The sequence below is a fragment of the Hibiscus syriacus genome, unplaced genomic scaffold (genome assembly GCF_006381635.1).
Source record: "Hibiscus syriacus cultivar Baekdansim isolate YM2019G1 unplaced genomic scaffold, ASM638163v2 tig00110989_pilon, whole genome shotgun sequence".
Lineage (NCBI taxonomy): Eukaryota > Viridiplantae > Streptophyta > Magnoliopsida > Malvales > Malvaceae > Hibiscus > Hibiscus syriacus.
The window spans coordinates 149,773-168,923 of record NW_024062943.1 but is presented as its reverse complement, the minus strand read 5'-3'; the positions used below and the strand labels follow the sequence as shown (position 1 = coordinate 168,923).

At 31.7% G+C, this 19,151-nt stretch overlaps 3 protein-coding genes across 5 annotated transcripts; 2 read left to right on the top strand and 1 right to left on the bottom strand.

Annotated features, from left to right (window-relative positions):
- The first annotated feature begins 207 nt into the window (after positions 1-207).
- Positions 208-2,294, top strand: LOC120149158 (4-coumarate--CoA ligase-like 1). Its single transcript, XM_039162046.1, has 5 exons — positions 208-705; positions 790-1,377; positions 1,456-1,800; positions 1,898-1,965; positions 2,057-2,294. Exons 1-5 carry the CDS (start codon positions 277-279, stop codon positions 2,292-2,294), a joined length of 1,668 nt encoding a protein of 555 aa, XP_039017977.1. The 5' UTR covers positions 208-276.
- A 4,681-nt stretch (positions 2,295-6,975) lies between these two features.
- On the bottom strand, positions 6,976-10,174 carry LOC120149184 (ranBP2-type zinc finger protein At1g67325-like). Of its 3 annotated transcripts, none has more exons than XM_039162065.1 (10): positions 10,086-10,174; positions 9,789-9,834; positions 9,587-9,702; positions 8,967-9,249; positions 8,669-8,739; positions 8,241-8,292; positions 8,029-8,138; positions 7,848-7,872; positions 7,613-7,764; positions 6,976-7,335 (listed from the first exon to the last, which is right to left on the bottom strand). In XM_039162065.1, exons 1-10 carry the CDS (start codon positions 10,092-10,094, stop codon positions 7,333-7,335), a joined length of 867 nt encoding a protein of 288 aa, XP_039017996.1. In that variant the 5' UTR covers positions 10,095-10,174; the 3' UTR covers positions 6,976-7,332. The 3 variants fall into 3 exon arrangements, with proteins under 3 accessions (XP_039017996.1, XP_039017998.1, XP_039017997.1); XM_039162067.1 differs by having other exon boundaries at positions 8,247-8,292; positions 8,973-9,249; positions 10,086-10,156; XM_039162066.1 differs by having other exon boundaries at positions 8,247-8,292; positions 10,086-10,155.
- A 7,095-nt stretch (positions 10,175-17,269) lies between these two features.
- LOC120149194 (probable methyltransferase At1g27930) lies at positions 17,270-18,414 on the top strand. Its single transcript, XM_039162075.1, has one exon. It carries the CDS (start codon positions 17,308-17,310, stop codon positions 18,175-18,177), a length of 870 nt encoding a protein of 289 aa, XP_039018006.1. The 5' UTR covers positions 17,270-17,307; the 3' UTR covers positions 18,178-18,414.
- The last annotated feature ends 737 nt before the right edge of the window (positions 18,415-19,151 follow it).

Sequence of the window (19,151 nt, the reverse complement as noted above, 5' to 3'; positions counted from 1 at the left end):
TCTTCTAAATATAATAATAATCATGCATTAATGTGTTGTTCCAAGATTACCTACATTTGTTGGAGGGTAAGTGTTGAGTACTTCACATGCAATGAATGATAAGATAGACAATTCATGTTTCTTTATTACTGCAATATTCTTACATTCTACTTGTTTCTCTCTTACTTATTTATAATCCCATGCACCCTTCAAGGTTACCAATTTCACATTCCATTATAAAGCAAAGGCCAGGCCACTGGTCTTTCAATTCATTCCCTGCAATTCCTTGTATCAACTATGGAAACTCCTACTCCGATGCAACACTCCGAAGATGAGAATGAACATGTTTTCCTTAGCAAATACCCGCCGGTTTCGGTGCCGGATAACTTGACATTGCCGGAATTTGTTCTCCAGGATGCCGAATTATATGCCGACAAGGTAGCATTCGTGGAAGCAGTGTCAGGGAAATCATATACGTACGGCGAAGTGGTTCGGGACACACGAAGATTCGCAAAGGCCTTAAGCTCGCTTGGCCTTAGGAAAGGCCATGTGGTTCTGGTATTACTACCGAATATTGCAGAGTATGGCATTGTTGCTCTCGGGATCATGGCTGCCGGAGGTGTTTTCTCGGGTGCAAACCCGGCGTCACACCCGTCGGAAATAATGAAACAAGCTAATGTTTCAAATGCTAAGTTGATAGTAACGAATGGTCCGAACTACGAAAAGGTGATGAAATTAAATGCCTGCAGGCTCCTTAAAAAACTATGAAATCTGACAGTGGTAAACATTATGTTGTACTTGAGATTACAGGTGAAAGTTCTGGAGCAACCTGTCGTTGTGCTAGGTGAGGAGAGTATTGAAGGCGCCACGAATTGGGACGAGCTGCTGGAAGCCGGGGATCGTGCCGGTACAGGCACTCGGTTTACTAAGGAAGAAATTCTCCAGAGTGATCTATGTGCCCTTCCATTCTCATCGGGCACCACAGGGATTTCAAAGGGTGTAATGCTAACCCACAGGAACTTAGTGGCTAACCTATGCTCATCTCTCTTCAGCGTCGGACTGGACATGGTCGGCGAAGTTACCACATTAGGCCTGATTCCATTCTTCCACATTTACGGTATCACCGGAATCTGTTGTGCCACACTTAGGAACAAAGGGGAAGTGGTGGTCATGAATAGGTTTGATCTCCGGACGTTCCTCAATGCATTGATCACGCATGAGGTTACATTCGCCCCCATCGTGCCACCGATAATTCTTGCCCTTGTTAAGAACCCCATAGTCGATGAGTTCGATCTCAGTAAGCTCAAACTAAGGGCTGTAATGACTGCAGCAGCTCCATTAGCTCCCGAGCTTCTTGCTTCATTCGAAAACAAGTTCCCCGGTGTTCAAGTCCAAGAGGTGAGATCAACGCCCCTTTTGAATCACTTTAAATTTCTATATACTTGTATATATCTGTTTAATACTGTTTGCTACTAGGCATATGGACTAACTGAGCATAGCTGCATCACCCTCACCCATGGAAATCCCATGAAAGGTCATCACACGGCAAAGAAAAACTCAGTTGGGTATATCCTTCCTAACCTCGAGCTAAAGTTCATCAATCCCGATACTGGTCGATCTCTTCCGAAGAATACCCCGGGTGAATTGTGTGTTAGAAGCCAATGTGTTATGCAAGGTTACTATAAGAACACGGAGGAGACTAATCGAACCATCGACGAGCATGGATGGCTGCATACAGGTGACATTGCTTATATTGATGATGATGGTGATATTTTCATTGTGGATCGCATCAAAGAGTTAATCAAGTACAAGGGCTTTCAAGTAAGCTCAAGGTTTCAGCATTTTTCTTGCCATATTTGGCATATATGAGAGCACTTGAGTTGACTAAAATCTTTAAGTTCGTTTGATACTTTCACAGGTAGCTCCGGCAGAGCTCGAGGCCATCCTTCTTACTCATTCCTCGGTCGAAGATGCAGCAGTGGTACCGTAAGTATAAGCTATGTTTCTCGACACTCTCGAGACATAAAGATAGAATCATATTCGTGTCGAACACATGAACTGACTTCGATCGATGCAGGTTGCCTGATGAAGAAGCAGGGGAAATCCCGGCGGCATGTGTCGTGATGAACCCGAATGCGAAAGAAAGCGAAAGGGACATCATGGACTATGTGGCGTCCAATGTTGCACACTACAAGAAAGTGAGGGTCATGCAATTTGTGGACACCATTCCTAAATCACCATCCGGGAAGATCATGAGAAGGCTTTTGAAAGACAAGATGATTGAAAATATGACCAAAAACATTTCCAACACCTAAATTTAACATTTTCCTAAATAAACCTTATTTTTTACTCAAAGTTGTCTCATTGTTATGACTTGTGATGTTGAGGGGGCAAAATGCTTGGACTCTCCTAAAATATAATTAATAATATCAAACTATATTATTATATGTTTCTTAGTGCCTAGTGATTGTATTGGTTCTATTTTATTACACTTTATACATGAAAATGGTACGACTGTTAACATTTTAATAATAGTAGGACAATCACATGTGGTTGATTAAGTTATTCATCTCGGTTCTCTCATTTTTTTAGGTTATAGATTCTAGATCCACTTAAAACACCCTAAATTAACAATAATACAAATAAATTCACGAGTTTAAATGCATATTTTATTTAAAGTTTAACAGTTTCTAAAATATTCAAAAATTTTAAAGAAATCAATTTAACCTATAATTTTTATTAATTATTTATACTCAATTAAACTCTTAAATTAAAATATTAATCAACATGACTCTTTAATTATAAAACCATCATTAGGACATTAACCGTTAGAATAATAACATGACAAAAAATAATGAACAATTTTTAAATATTTAAATATAACAAACTATAATGATTATTTCATAAATTTATCACAGTTTAAACCAATGAATTTCATACGTGAACATGACTAATTAATTTTATTTTATAATATTATATCTAAAATAGATATTTTATCTTTTTAAAATTATAACTCGACAATAATATTAAATATTATAATAAATAATATTATTTATTGTATTTAATATTTGTGATAAATAATTTAAAAAATATCAACCAGTAGAAACTAATTTATCTTTTAAAAATCATGAAACGTTTTCCAGAAATATTTTCCAGACTATATAATTAATTTTATGAATAACATTTTTCAAAAAATGTTTTCAATAAAACAAACAAGCCCTAGAGGGTTGCATTATTGTTAACCTGTTTGAATGCTAATGCTAAAGAAGGTAGTAGATTAAGAACCTTCAAAAGATTTTATGGATAGACATGATAAAATGTTAACTTAAATTTAAGTCGTTACACAATAAAAAATGATGAAATTAATCAAAAAAGTTAAGATCAATAGCACGCTAAAAACTCTTAATATCTCAAATTCATCCACAATAGTGGTCTCATGAATGAGTCATGAATCTTAAATCAACACTATATACTAAAATTTCATTTACGATACAAATGCTCACAAATATCAACCTATGTGTCGCAACCGTCTTTCGGTTGGGTCCCAGAATTGGGCTTCGACTTGAAAAATGTGGATTGGAGTCGCCACCGATCATTTATTTAAAAATAAATGGGTTGATCGGATACCCTATTTCTTACCTGATCTGCGTCTTACCAGAAATATGTCGGGCTCGGGAGTCGGTTACGGTCAAGGAAGGATTAGCACCCTTGAACCGCCCTTTCGGTACTACGTAATTTCCATTTGTCTTAATTAAGAAAAATGACAAGTTAAATTAAAAAGTAAAGTTTCGATCCTAATTACTTACCCTTGATTGATTGGAAAAAAAACACCCTTGAAAAGTCAAGAAACACGTTAGATAAAAAAAAAAGATAAAACACAACAAAAATGAATATGTACATAGTATTAATTAAAAATAATAATAGAAAAATAAGAAATATATATAGAAACATATAGAACAAAATATAATAACAAAAAATATACGTAGTAACTAAATAATAATAATAATACATCTCTACTTATACATAAATAATGACATAATATATATATATATATATATATATATATATATATATATAAGAAAAAATTTAATATAATATAAATAATTCGAAACAAAAATAGAGAAATATTGTAAATGAAAAGAAAAGTATACTTAAATATATATATATATATATATATATATATATATATATATATATATATATATATATATATATATATATATATATATATACTAATATTATATTAATAAAATAAATAAAGGTAAGAAAAGAAAAAAATATATACATGTGTAAATAAACACTAGGAAGACAAAATAAATAAAAAAGAATATATATATATATGAGAAATAATAATAATAAAATAATAGTAAACATAAAAAAATGTGTATATATAACGTGAAAGTAAATAAATAATAAAAAATATACAATAAATAAAATGAGGGAAAAAAGTTGGATTTTAAAAAGTGACTAAATCGAAAGAATCGAAACGTGAAGGTCCAATTTTGAAGAGAAAACATTGATTTTGGGGGGCAATTAAATACTTTAAAAAACAGAGGGGACCAAGAGTGAGATTATCCCTTTTTCACACCCATTCCGAAAATCAAAAAAGTATTTTCTCAAGAAAAGAAGCCTCGGGGGCTAGATCCCGAAAAATGCCCGTGTTCATCGGCAAAAAAAAAAATCGTTTTCTTTGATGTTTTTCGAATACAAAATGTAACAAGACACACGCATGCAAGCATAAACTCGAAAAAGATACTATATTTACCTTGTATTTCTCTTCGAAAATTTGCAGGAAAAAAAAAACTCTAATTTCACTCTAAGATTGCTCGTAATTTCTGCTTGTATTTCGTATCACCATCCGTGTCTTACAAATGGGGAGGATTACATGTATTTATAGTGAAAAAACTAATTATTCTTAGAATCCTATCAACAATAGAATCCTAATGTAACTAGACTCCTTGCCCGGTTGTTGCACATTTGTTGGTGTAGTTGTTGATTTAAAAGATATGGTGGTGGAAGAGTCCCCTTAGGAGAGAAACTCTTGCTAGTTATATCTTTTAAGAAAATAGGTGTCTACAGCTGCCCCTCTTTGTCCTTTTTCGTGGAACGAAAAATAGGACAAAGATAAAGACACAAATTTTCGTTCAGTGGAGTCGAAGAATAACTCCATGTCGAATTGAGTTGCGGATGGCTCCTCCGTCGCGAAGTCGAATCCATCTTGAAATGATTTGTCAATATGAAATGACCCCCTTGTCGTGAGATTGAGTCAAAATTGGAAAATTCTGAGCCTAAAATCCTTCGTCGTGAAGTTGAAATCGAACTCAGAGTACTGGAAGTAGCTCATGGATTATCTTCTAGCCAAAGATACTTCGTTGTGAAGCTGAAACTCGTCTTGAAGACTTTGGTGTTGTGGTGTTACAGATGAAGTTGTGTCCATCTGTTCGTGAATTTGAAATCGTATAGGGCCCCTTCGTCGTGAAGTTGAGCCTGAGAATTGGATATCCTTCGTCGTGAAGTTGAAATCCGATGCAGGTCCTGCTGTTCCGAGTCCAATATCTTCTGTCGTGAAGTTGAAGTTGGTTCTGGAACTGGGAAATTGTTTTGTTGACAGTCAGCCGTCCCTTCGTTGTGAAGTTGAACTTGTGCTGTCTCGAGTCCAATGCCCTTCAATGTGAAGTTGAAATTGGCTCCGAAATCTGGCCCTAGATTTATGATTTGCTCAAATTTGACAAAGACGCTAAGAATACCGGTAAAACGTCAACAACTCTTAATACCCCAAAGTTATCTAAAGATGCGAAAGAGAATTCAACAAAATCACTTCCGAAAGTCTCTCTTTATTTTCTGTATAAGCAAAAGCTTGCTCTAAATCCCCATGCATTCGACTAAACAATTTTATGCAACTAAGAATAATAATCCAATCAAACGAATCACGCTGACTAGATTATTAATGTTATTTCAAATTTTTAATGGATTTTTTATTTTGCTATCATTTGAATTTAATGTTTTTGTAAAAAAAAAAATGTTTACATTGTTACAAGGTAAATTCACGATGTTAGGGATGCCACCACTGACCAGTTTTGAGGAATAATAAACTGAAAAGAGAAGACAGGAATATTCTTAGGCTGGGTGGGAGAAAGAAATAATCGAATGTGAATTATCTGAGATACGGACATGTTATGAACATGACTAATCAAGATCTTGGTAGGCTGCAGAATAAGATGTTTGATCAATTTTGACCAACAGTTTTCCAGTTCTTTAATATACATCCCATCAAGATCTTGATCAGTTATGATCATAATATGTTCATTTCTTAAAAAAAAATCATTAATTGATCAATGGTGACACCCCACTCATTGCTAATTTTAACTTGCAACGAGTAAACATTATATTTTTCTTTAAAACATGAAACTCAGCCAACTGCAAAACAGAAATACCTATTAGAATATCAAGATAACATTGACATTATTGTTAACAGAATTAGTTTAAATGAATGACCAATATTTCAAGGCTACAAGAAACATTAAAAACAGGACTGAATGCAACATCCAACTCTGACAAGAAACCAAAGACTTCTCAAGATCAAACGTCCACCTTCCAATGACGAGGGAAGAATGCATACTGCATATAGCAGTTCATTTCGGTATCTTTAACACGTAATTTATAATGTACCAACAGGAAACTAAGCTCAACCTATAATGGTGCAAAACTGGAGACAATGTGGCCAATAACACCTAGAATGATATTATTTTAATGGATTCATGTAATCTCTCAGAGATCTAATGAAATACACCAATGTTTATGTCACAAGAAAAAAACATAATACAAACTTGGCCACCACATCTTATTGTTGAGTGCAAAAACACTGAAAATTTCCTACTCCTAGCACTATAAGATGATAGATCTAATTACATATTGGAAGTTGAGTACTTCTATGCTTCAAATAGGAGATTTTGGTCAACACAACGACAACCCAACACAGACAGAGGAACTGAATGAAACTGAGAAATGCACAATTTGCAGTGTCTTTACCCACTATGAATATATCTAAGTTCACAGTAACATGCTCACTAGAATAGCTGAGCTGATTGTAAAATACAAAACCAACCTAACAGAAACCTGAGCCAACCTATAAACATTTTTCGGATTAAGATGGCTAGCACATAATTCAGCAACGATCCATAAAGACCACAAGTACCATAGCACTAATACAAAAACTGGACACTGATCATGAGAAGGAAGAGTAACTTGACAATCGCTGCAAAATGAGGATGACAAAACTGACTTTCAGACCCATATTGAGCAATGGTGGATGATAACTTTGGACCTTCTCAACCCTCAAACATGTCCTAGTACTCACTGGAACATTAGACAATTGCAAATCAATGGAAAGAAAGACAAAAGGAAACTTCAGATAAAAATAAACTTCAAGATCTCTTTACTATAGAAAGGCAAGAAACTATAGTAAGAAGCAATAGTTCAAAATACAGTAAGGTAACCTGAAAAATCCTTTAACTGCGAACAGTTTGAAGGATTGAAAGCTTATTGAATTCTTAACGTGTAAAAATGTGCTCACCAGAAACAATAACTTCAAATAAGAAACTAGAAGAAGAAGAAAATGCATCAAATCATGAACCTGATCATCCTCATTTGCATTTGGTGAGGGGGACTTCTTTGACTCGGCTGGTTTCTCAGCCCCACAATTTTGTCTGTTACACTTTGTCCTAAATGGATAGTTAATATTGCTACATTTCTCACACTTCCAACTTCCCTCCAGCATCTTTTGTTCTGAAAAGCACCAAATACATATGCATCAAATTGCAAACATGTGAAATTGACATCATGATGCTTCCAAATTTAAAAGAACTTACTTGAACTTTTTTCTGATTTTGGAGTCTGCATTTTCAAGAGAAAATTGTCATAAATCAGAAATGGATTCATAATCAAAGAAAAAGTATGTAAAATTTCATGTATTTTCAGTTTTCAAATAACCAAAGGCAAACAAAGAGCAGCTACATTGCATCATTATTAAATATATAAATGGGCAAAAACCTGAGATCCAGGCTTAGGTGTACTGCATTTCCGCATGTTACAGACAGTTCTGAAGGAGAAGTTAATGTTCCCACATTTTGGGCATTTCCAATCATCATCACGTGTAGCATCTGACAAGGAATCAAAGAGAAAGGAATTAAATTACCGCATAAAAGATTGCTGTAATGCGCAGATAATTGCTTCTTTGAAAAATTACAGTAGAGGTGGCATGCTTGCACCTTTTTTGTGTAATTTATCATCTGGGAAAAATCCTGGCCTCGGTCCCTGTAGGTTAAAAGTGTAATTATATCATAAACAGTAACTCATGTATAAGGTACTCTAGCCCCATCAAAACTCAAAAAATATTAGATGGTAGAATATTCAAGCTTCAGAACCAATCTAGAGTGCTCCTATAGAACGGAGATCCATGCTTCAGCTGAATGCTTCTAAACAAAAATACACCTAAAGAGTATGGGATGCAAGCTTGATACAGAATTGTTAACTGCCAATACATTAAATAAATCAAGTACAAAATCCCCAGCCTAGAAAGCATTCAATTACATCACAGCGAAGTGTTGCAACATATTATCAGGCTTGCAATATCAGTTTCACATTTCTAATATAGAATGGCCCCAAATCAGCAATAAACATCTCAACATACCATTGGAGGAGGGGCCATTGGAAATCCCAGGCCATACCGGTCCATCAAAGGGGGCAAGCCATACATTCCACCTGGAATTTTTTATAAAATTAAAAGAAAAGAAACACCTTTCTAAAATGAAACAAGTATAATGCTTAAGGTCAATCAAATATGCATGTGGGTGATTGGGTTGCAGACAAGCAATTATGATCGATGCGTGTACTTGGTCAACATTTTAGCTTCCAAGTGTATAAATGGGAAAACACAATAAAGCAGGAAAAGCAATCACAACTATAAACTGCAATGCAAGGCAGGTTACCAATACCATTCCCTATCATTGGCCCACTAGAATAAGAGGGTGGTCCAGCAGGCGAATGCAGCTGCTGGTAGGGACTGCCACCAGAAAGACGACTGCCATAATTGTAATGATAAGCCGGTCCTCCAGAAAAATGAGCTTCATAAGGAGGAACAGAGGAACTATTGAAGAGGGAAGAACCATATGGTGGTACACCCAGATACACTGAAGATGGTGGTCTAGAACCTACATAAGGAGCAGATGACGAGTAACTTTGTGGTGCTTGGAGAGGCTTGCCTGCAGATTTCTGCGGAAAATTCACCAACAGTCTATGATTTTATGACCAACAGTCTTCTCTCCCAAAAAATGGATTTAGAGGGACTAAACTATACTCTGGTCTTTTTCCTTTAAGTCAGCTAAATCAGCTGAGAAACAAGTATTAAATTCTTTAAAAATAACTTGTCAAAGCATACATTTCTAAGAATCTGCTCTTCTATTACTAATACTGTTAAAAACAATTTCAAACTGAACATCAGTTAATAGTAAAAACCAATTTCAATCCAAAAATTATAAGTCAAAACCTATAAGCCAAAACTCAGGAATATTTTGAACGCCAACATTGGGTAATAAGCATAAAGACTTACTGAATTATGAACAGATGGTCTGGTTTGAGTGCAACTGCGCATATTGCAAGTAGTTCTAAATGAAAAATTAACATTCCCACAACTAGGGCATGTCCAATCATCTTCCCTACGACTACCTACAAATTAAACCATAAAATTCCAACATTTTCAAAATTTAAACATAAAAAATTAGACAAAATAAATTGAGAATCAATAGACGTACCATCGGTTCTAGCACGCTTCGCTGAAAAAGAGTTTCTATTATCAACCTGAACCCAAGTTAATCACCGTAAAGATGTTCATAAATCAATAGTAAACAATCATTACGAAATTTAATTCCATTTACCAATAATAATTGGAGAATTGAGCAATAAAAAGAAACGATATGAAAAAGTAAAAAGAAAAACCTAGTTTCACAATGGGGAATTGGTAATAAGATAATTCTATCATTAGATCTATTAAAGCTGGAAGCAGAAATCAATAACGAGAGGAAATTGAGAGAATTGGAAGGGATAATTACCTGAGACATTGAGGAGGAGGAGGCGATAGTGGGAGATAATGACTCTTTAGGTTCTAAGATTCAAAAGAGGAGAGGGGGAAGGGGAATTGACCCTACCTGCGATTAAAGGGCGGTGAGAAACTAACGGACAGACTAATTGAATATATTATAATAGTAGACTATATAATAATATTTTATTAAATTTCTCGATTATTAAAAATTATAAAATTATCACTTAATTATTCATGTTTTTTAAACTCGTATTTTTCGATTAGAAATTGATGATAGTCTTATCTAGATGTTAACCTATTGACTGAGATATAATAGTTGTTTGAGATTTTGGGATCATATTTATTAATCACAATCAACATCTTAACGTTCATCTCAAATTGTAGTTAAATTTTTAATATAAAATGATGAGTTTGGAATATATGAATAGTTGGTGATCATTTTGTAACTTTTAATAGTCAATGGACTCAACAAAACAATTTCATATAGTCAATGGACCATTTCATAAATTTTAATAGTCATGGGACTCAAAAAAATAATATCATATAATCAAGGGATCATTTTTGTATTTTACCTTTATTTAAAATACTCTTAATCATTTAAATAAAAAATATTAGGACGATGTGTTTGAACTAAAAACCTTTAGAGATAACAGTCATCCTTTTAACAATTAAGATCACTTAGCTTACACATTATATTTACATTATAAGGTTACTTTTCAACAATTTTTTTAGTAAATTATTAGTATGACCACTTAATTATTGTCCTATTTTACTTTAATTATCAATATTTAGATTTTATCAATCATATCACCTAATTATTTAAATACTTCAATCAAATCCTTTATGATTAAGGGATGGAGTAATTGTTTAAAAAAATTATAATTATTTATTTGATCTTCAATATTTACATATTTTATAAATTTTATATTAATTTTAATTTATTTAATAAATTTAATTATCCGATCAGATAATTACACCTCATTGAAGAAATTCTGACATGTGTCGATATAATAATTTATTAAATATTTTAAATCTATATATACATTTAGTTATAATATTTCAATCCCGCCAATTCGTGAGACGAGCTAAAACAAGACAACAAATAATACGAGACATGGAGATAATCAAAGTTGTGGGCCCACAAATACTTTCATCAAATGCTACGTTGCGATACAACAAAATAGATTTTTCAAAATAATCAGACAAATGTCCGGCGGTAATACGCATACTTTGCCACTCCCTAGGAACCTTGAAATTACTTTTTCCTTTTTTTTCCCTTCTTTTTAATAATTGTTTTTAGAGTAAACCACTAAGACTATATCTACTCTGTAACATTTTTATATCTACTCTAAAGATAAAACAGTAATTCATCTTTAGTATTATTTCTACATTACCATCAACTCTATTTTATTCATAATATTTTAACTATTATAATATTAATTTTATAAATATAAAATAAAACATATACATTTCTAATAAATATTAAGATAAAAAGCATAAATAAAACATTCATAAATAACATTAAAAATTATAAATAAATAAGAAAATTATAATTCATAATAATAATGCGAAAAAGTTAGACGTCTCCAACACATTAATATCGTATATATATTAACATGTGATGCACAAATGTGACTGAAATAAAAAAAATGAAAACGAAACATCTCAAACTGAAATACAAATATATTAACATCTCAAACATTAATACCGTATAAATAAGCACTAAACCTAGGAAGATCTAAGGCTAATTTATCCATAAGATTATAGTGACTGGACCCTAATTTACCAAAAAAAAAAGTTAATATATAACCTAACTAAAAAAAACCTAAGTTAATTTACTAAAACTAAACACCTCAACCGCTCAAGCTCTCCACTTCTCTCCCTTTCTTCTCGATGGAAACCAGAGGTCAAAATCTATGGCCACCAAACTTCAGTCGAAACTCACAAAAAAAAATGTTATTGACTTATTCTTTTTAATAAAGTTAATATTTTAAGTTGCACACAATTTAAAATGTTTTATTTTATATAATATTTTTGTTTGTGTCTATTCTTTGTCTTTTTTAGCCTCAAATTAGACTATCGTTCCGTAGAGTCTCCTCTTATTCAATAATCCAATTATTTTTGTGGTTATGTTTTATCTACCAAATTATACACTTTTTCAACATCATTCCTAAAATTAATACTTTTTTCGTTTTGCTCATCTATCACTAAAATATAAACAAAATTATTGATATGATAATTTTTTATCTTTTCAATGATGATGTGACATTATTTTATGGTGACACATCAACATCATCATTAATATTTTTAATGACGGATAATCAAACATAACAAAAACATAAGATGATTTAAAAAACGGGTGATCTAACAAAATTACATAATAATTGGGTAACTAAATATATAATTTACTATGTTTTTATTAGTTATTGACTTATTGAATCTTTCAACTCTTAACTTTTATTTTTATCTGTAATTTAACTCTTGAAATTAAATATATTTTATAATTTTTTGAGAATTTGTTATTTTGAGAATTATTTTAACATTTTATATATTTATGAAATTTTGAATTTGCATTTTATAGTATTTTGATTTTTGAAGATTTTATTAATTGAAAATTTATAATATTAATTTTGATATACTTATAAAATATATTTTTTTATTATTATTATTTAATTTTATATCATTATTTCCCAAATTTTCCTAAAATTCATTAGTATTTTTTATGATTTTCAAAAGTTTAGTGTCTAAAAGATTGTTTTAACATAATTTAATGACCATTCATAAATTTTATTTTATAAAATTAATGACCATTCGTAAATTTTATTTTATATAATTTAAGGGTCACATTGAGTGTAAAAATGTTCAAGGGCTACACAATTTTTCCCCAAAAGTTTGAGGGCCTTAATACCGTTAAACATATTTTTATTTTAATTACACTTTATTGTGATATTGTTTGCACAAATATTTTTGTGTGTGTTTTTTTAAATTTAATTGATGTTTATATTCTTATTATTGTGTTGCAAAATTTCTTATCAACGTTTTTGTTTTATATTTGTATAACTCACATATTAAATTTATATAATACATTTTAATGATTATATTTTAATATAATTATTTAATAACTATTCGTTCATCTCTATTTAAAAAATAGGTATCAACTATATTTTAACTTTTTTTTCTTGAAATCAAGTTTTCATTTATATTAACCAAACATGTTTTCTAATTTTTAAAAAATGAAAAATAAAAACTATTTTTTGAAAATAAAAAAAAACATAAAATATTTTCTAGAACCAAACCGACCCTTAAATTATCTCAAAATAAAAGGAATTGTCAAATTCAAAAGTAAGCAATAGAGAATAATAAAAAGTTTAATTTTTATCAGATTATTATTTTTTGATTAATTATCAAATTATCCTACTTTTGAATGTTATAATTATGAATTTAACCCTTGATATTATACATTCATTCATTTTATCTTAATTATACAAATTATTTTAAAATAAAATATATTTAAAAACGTTATACTTATTTTTATAAGATGTCCACTTTTTAATTTAATAATTTTATAAAATTCTCTAACATTATTAATTTAAGTTGAACATTTTTGTTTTCTTTTTAAACTAATAATAATCACTAAATTTATTAGATAAAAAAATAAAAAATTTAAACAGTCTAAAAAACAAGAGTAAACTAATAACATGAGTATAGTATTTCTCTTGAAAATATGACAATCAACACTTAAATAAAAATGCATATAATTATGATTACTTATAAACAAACTAACATTATCATATTTTAATCGTGATCTGCTTCGATGAAAGTTATAAACAAGAATAGATAGAAAATGATTGTTTTCATCGATTATTTTAAATATTTATTGTGATAATTTTTTTATTAAACTGAAGTTATTATAATGTAGTATTTGTTTTAAAGATTCGGAATCATTACTTTAAAAACAGTTTACTAATTTTGTAAAGTCTTTAAAAATTTTGTTGCAAACTTAATTTCCACATAAATAAACATAATAAATAAGTATTCATTAAAACACATCACAAAATGTTATGTTAAATTTAATTACATGCCAACAAGTTTACAAAAAAATTACTACCGTCCTACTGTTACTGGTAAGTCAACCTTAGTGAATGATATCTGTTGCTACGGCTTCACTCCTTACTTGATTAATTCTGCTACTACCTATGTGTGGAAATACACACATTAAGTATATCTTAGTGAGTCATAAAATAATAAACAACCTTTGAGTATTCGTACATATTTCATTATCCATTTATCTTAATCCTTTGTCATGATTATTTCTTTTCATTCGTAACCTCCATTTATGTTTATAATACACCATTATACACTTTAATCTATAACATCTTTTTTGTTGATAATGCACCCATATGCATTTCAAATATAGTATATTTTTCTGTTGATAATGTACCTATATACATTTTAACCATAGTATAGTTTTCTGTTGATAATGTACCCATATACATTTCAACTCTAGCATGCTCTTCTGTTGATAATGAACCCATATGTATTTCAACTCTAGCATACATTTCTGTTGATAATGCACCCATATGCATTTCAACTCTAGCATACTTTTCTGTTGATAATGTACTCATATACATTTCAACCATAGTATACATTTTTGTTGATAATGTACTCATATACATTTCAACTATGGCATCTTTTTATGTCAATAATGCACTCATATGCATTTGTATTTTCATACTTGAACTCGTACACAATATTATTTTCATATATTCAATAAAACATAGTAATTACAGTAAAACATATATTAACAATTAAACAATTTATATTAAATAATTGTTAATCATTTTCATCCAGATTGCATACAATAAGATGTACTCAATAAAATATACTCACTTGGCTTCCTCGCTAAGTGTCCAAAAGTAAGGAAGATTACTCCTGAACTTTACCATTGCCTGTCGCCTTACTCGTTTCGGAAGCTTGATTTTGATCTATCCCACATTTATTAAATACATGCATAATATCAATTGTTAGTGTATTTCCTAACAATTGTAACTTAAACATTAATCAAAATACTTATTATTAACTTTTCTACAACAATATCAGCCCAACTTAAAATTTCTGGCACTTCAGTATCGATATCCTTACCATGGTATCGATACTACCCTACTTTAGTATCGATACCCCCTATCAGTATCAATACCAAAATTAGATTCGATGTGGCCCATTATCGATACCCTTACCATGGTATCGATACCACTATACTATGGTACTGATACCCCTATATGGGATCGATACCAAAATTAGGTTCGATGTTATCCGGTATCGACACCCTCACCATGATATCGATACCTCGTTGTTTGGTACCGATATTAATTGAATCAGTATCGATACTTCTCAGATGATTTAGCCTAATTTTTGCCTATGGTATCGGTACTATTCTATCGGTACCGATACCCCTGCCCAGATTTTCCAGTTTTCAACCCGAAATTTACCCAAAATTGGCCAATTTTCCTCTCATTTTCCCTTAACAATACTATATAACCCTTCCCTACTTAACCCTACTTCCTTTCCTTCATTTAGACACTTAAAACATCTAATATTCCTTAAGAGCATTTGATTCTAAGAATCACACCACAATTTCTAACTTGTTATTTCACTCAACCAATGCTTCTAATCTTTCATTTACCTTAATGAAAAATCAATTTTACCAACAAACCTCAACAAACCTTCATATATTAACATATCATTATAAAACCCATTTTCTAAAATCTCTTTTATTTCCTTTATCTCCATGTTTTAATCTCATCTAAACCTTCATTAAGCTTCCATCATATACAAGGATTCATTAACTAGCAAAAATTGAAGGAATAAACCATTATATTGAAAACTTACCTTTAAGCTTATGAGAGAATTCTTCTACGGGGAGAAGAAGAAGAAGAAGAAGAATAAGAAAGAAAGCTTTTACAACCTAATCCCCTTTTCCCTTATTTTTTTATACCAATTTAAAAATACCTTTAAATTCTCTTTCATATAAAAGATCAAAATGTCCTCTTAATAATTCATAGTCACAATTTAGTCTTAACCATTAATCCTAACCATTCTCATCTTTCATAATTAATAGAATAAATCCCAATATTTTTGAATCATTTCAATATAGTCCCTATATCAGTATTTTGGACATTACGTTGGTCCCGGAATTTGTGACCTCTAATAATAATAATTATTCAATTAATTGGTTCGTGTTCAATTGTTATAAACATATACATATAAAAGATATACTAAGTTCATATAATTGATTAGGATTAAAACCAAATGAAAGTATATGTCAATATCGAAGATTGAATATGTAATTATTAGGAGTGTTCAATCGATTAGTTGGATTAATTGGCTGAATTGAACTATCAAAATATTGTTAATCGATTTTTTAATTGTTAATCGAATCAAAATATTTAAAAAAAATTTAACCGAACTGGATAAAGTTCAGTTAATTGGACGATTAATGTAATTAACCAAAATTTATAAATAATATATATTATATATTTAAATTTAATATTTTCAGTTAATTCGGTTAAAACTGAAATTTAAACACTCCTAAGGCTAAATAATATATGAATAATAGATGATATATTAAATATTTAAAAATTTGGTTAATTAACCGATTTCGAACTGAATTAACCAATAAACGAAGTTTGAAAAAATTCTTAACCTTTAATAGACCGAACAAAAAAATTAACTGACCGATTAACCAATTTTTTTATTAGATCGATTAATTCGGTTAAAATCAAACTTGAATAGCCCTAATAATTTTATCTCTTGAAAGTATGATAAATAGATTAAAAAAATATACAATGATGAAATTAATTCTTAACTTTAAATAAAATAATTATTTTGAATTCTTATTCATTTCAGAGCACTTTGACCGTAAAAATTTTATTTTAAGATAAAATACCTAAAAATATTTAAATAATTATAAATATTTTAAAAATAATTATTAATACTAAAAACTTGAAAAATAACTTTATATGCTTATTTTCAATTTCGAAAATATCCATTTTGAATTTTCAACCAAACGAACTTTAGTATTTTCCACTTTGAAGAATGAGAGAGAAAATGAAGAAAATTCTTTTGTTTTTTCAAAGCAGAAACGCGTTTCTTCTTTAAATATCCACCGCTCCACTTCAATATAACAAAAGTAAAGCCATTAGAGCAACCATATTACCAAACAGTGAAACAAAATGAAAAGAGAAGAGACCGTCAAGAGTAGGCATTTCTTCGCCGATAAAAGGTGGATCGTCCCTCTTGCCATCGCTGGCTTCATCGCCGGTTCTATAGTTATCTCCAGCTTCGTAAAAACCGCCGATTACTCTATTCTTTGTTCGCTCGCCAAAACCAGATCCATGGCCGTTGACAAGTACTCCGCGACGCCGATTCAACTCCAAGCCATCATCCACTACGCCACGTCACAGATCGTCCCCCAACAGAACTTCCAAGAGATCTCCGTAACCTTCGACGTGCTCAAGAAACGATCTCCTTGCAATTTCCTCGTCTTTGGACTCGGCTACGACTCACTCATGTGGACTGCACTCAATCCCAATGGCAATACTATATTCCTGGAAGAGGACCAGAAATGGGTCCAGACTGTGCTCAAAGACGCGCCAAGCCTCCACGCGCACGCCGTGAAGTACCGTACGCAGCTCAAGGAGGCCGACGATCTGCTGGCCCATTACCGGTCGGAGCCGAGCTGTTACCCTTCGAAAGCTTACTTGCGCGGAAACGAAAAGTGCAGGCTTGCCTTGACGGGGTTTCCCGATGAGTATTACGATACCGAGTGGGATCTGATAATGATCGATGCGCCGCGTGGATGGTACCCGGAGGCGCCGGGGAGGATGGCGGCGATATTCTCAGCGGCGGTGATGGCGAGGAACAGGAAAGGGTCGGGCGTGACGCATGTGTTCTTGCACGATGTTAATCGGCGAGTGGAGAAGGTATTCGCAGAGGAGTTCTTGTGCAGGAAGTACTTGGTGAAGAGCGTGGGGAGGCTTTGGCATTTCGAGATCCCACCAGCTTCTAACATGAGCAGCCCCGACAGCTATCGGTTTTGCTAAAATGCGCCCTTTTAGTAAATTAATTTTTGAAAATATATTTTCCCTATTTTTCTTTTCATTGGTGCTACTGGTACTGCTTGGGAAAAATATGAAAGTAATATCGACCGTCAGATTTGTATGATGAGAGATGTACTTTTATTTCAATATAAATTTGATGAGGTACCTAGGGTTTTCGAAGTTTATTACTGTAGTATTATTATTAAAATAAATAAAGAATTGGTCCTTCTTTTTCCCTAACTAAGACAGGTGGTGGCAATTGATTGGGGGACCGGCTCTGGTTTTCTTGTTGCTTTTTCTATAATGGTGTGCGGTAGCATGAATCCTTCTTATTCATTTTTCACTTTACATTTATTATGAGTTAAAGTCTAGTCGAGTAAATGTTTTATAATATAACAGGGATAATACGATTTTTAATCCTCTAACTTCATAAAACTTTCAAAATAATCCCTGAATTTAACATCTTTTTTACTTTCAATCGCCAAAAGTTCGGGATATTTTCGATAGAAGTTACAATTATGAAAATATTAATGGACCAGTTCCTAATGTCATGGGATCTGTGGACTTGATGGCAATAATAAATAGAGAAAATCGCCTCAGTGACCAAAAAAAAGTTATAATATACGATTTTAACCAACTTTTTTTGGATTTGTCAAAATGACCAACAAAATCGCAACGCGAAATAAAAATCGCAACGCGATCCCCAGAATCGCAAATCAGTTTCCAGAATCGCAAATCAGTTTCCAAAATCGCAACGCGATTCTTGAAAATCGCGATGCGATAGTACAAATTCGCATTGCGATTTTTCATAATCGCAACGCGAATATGAAAATCGCAACGCGAACACATAAATCGCAACGCGTATCCGTAAATCGCAACGTGTATCCGTAAATCGCAACGCGTATGGGTAAATCGCAATGCGTATCCGTATATCGCAACGCGTATCCGTAAATCGCAACGATAATACATAAAATCGC

Bases quoted from the DNA above. Each gene is read 5' to 3' on its own strand.
- LOC120149184 (XM_039162065.1), bottom strand. The intron at 9,250-9,586 runs GTAAGTCTTTAT...AATTTTCCGCAG, and splicing joins GACCATCTGTTCATAATTCA to AAATCTGCAGGCAAGCCTCT. The intron at 8,139-8,240 runs GCATGCCACCTC...ATTCCTTGTCAG, and splicing joins ATTACACAAAAAAGGTGCAA to ATGCTACACGTGATGATGAT.
- LOC120149158 (XM_039162046.1), top strand. From the start codon at position 277: ATGGAAACTCCTACTCCGATGCAACACTCCGAAGATGAGAATGAACAT. The intron at 1,801-1,897 runs GTAAGCTCAAGG...ATACTTTCACAG, and splicing joins TCAAGTACAAGGGCTTTCAA to GTAGCTCCGGCAGAGCTCGA. The intron at 1,966-2,056 runs GTAAGTATAAGC...CGATCGATGCAG, and splicing joins GAAGATGCAGCAGTGGTACC to GTTGCCTGATGAAGAAGCAG.
- LOC120149194 (XM_039162075.1), top strand. From the start codon at position 17,308: ATGAAAAGAGAAGAGACCGTCAAGAGTAGGCATTTCTTCGCCGATAAA.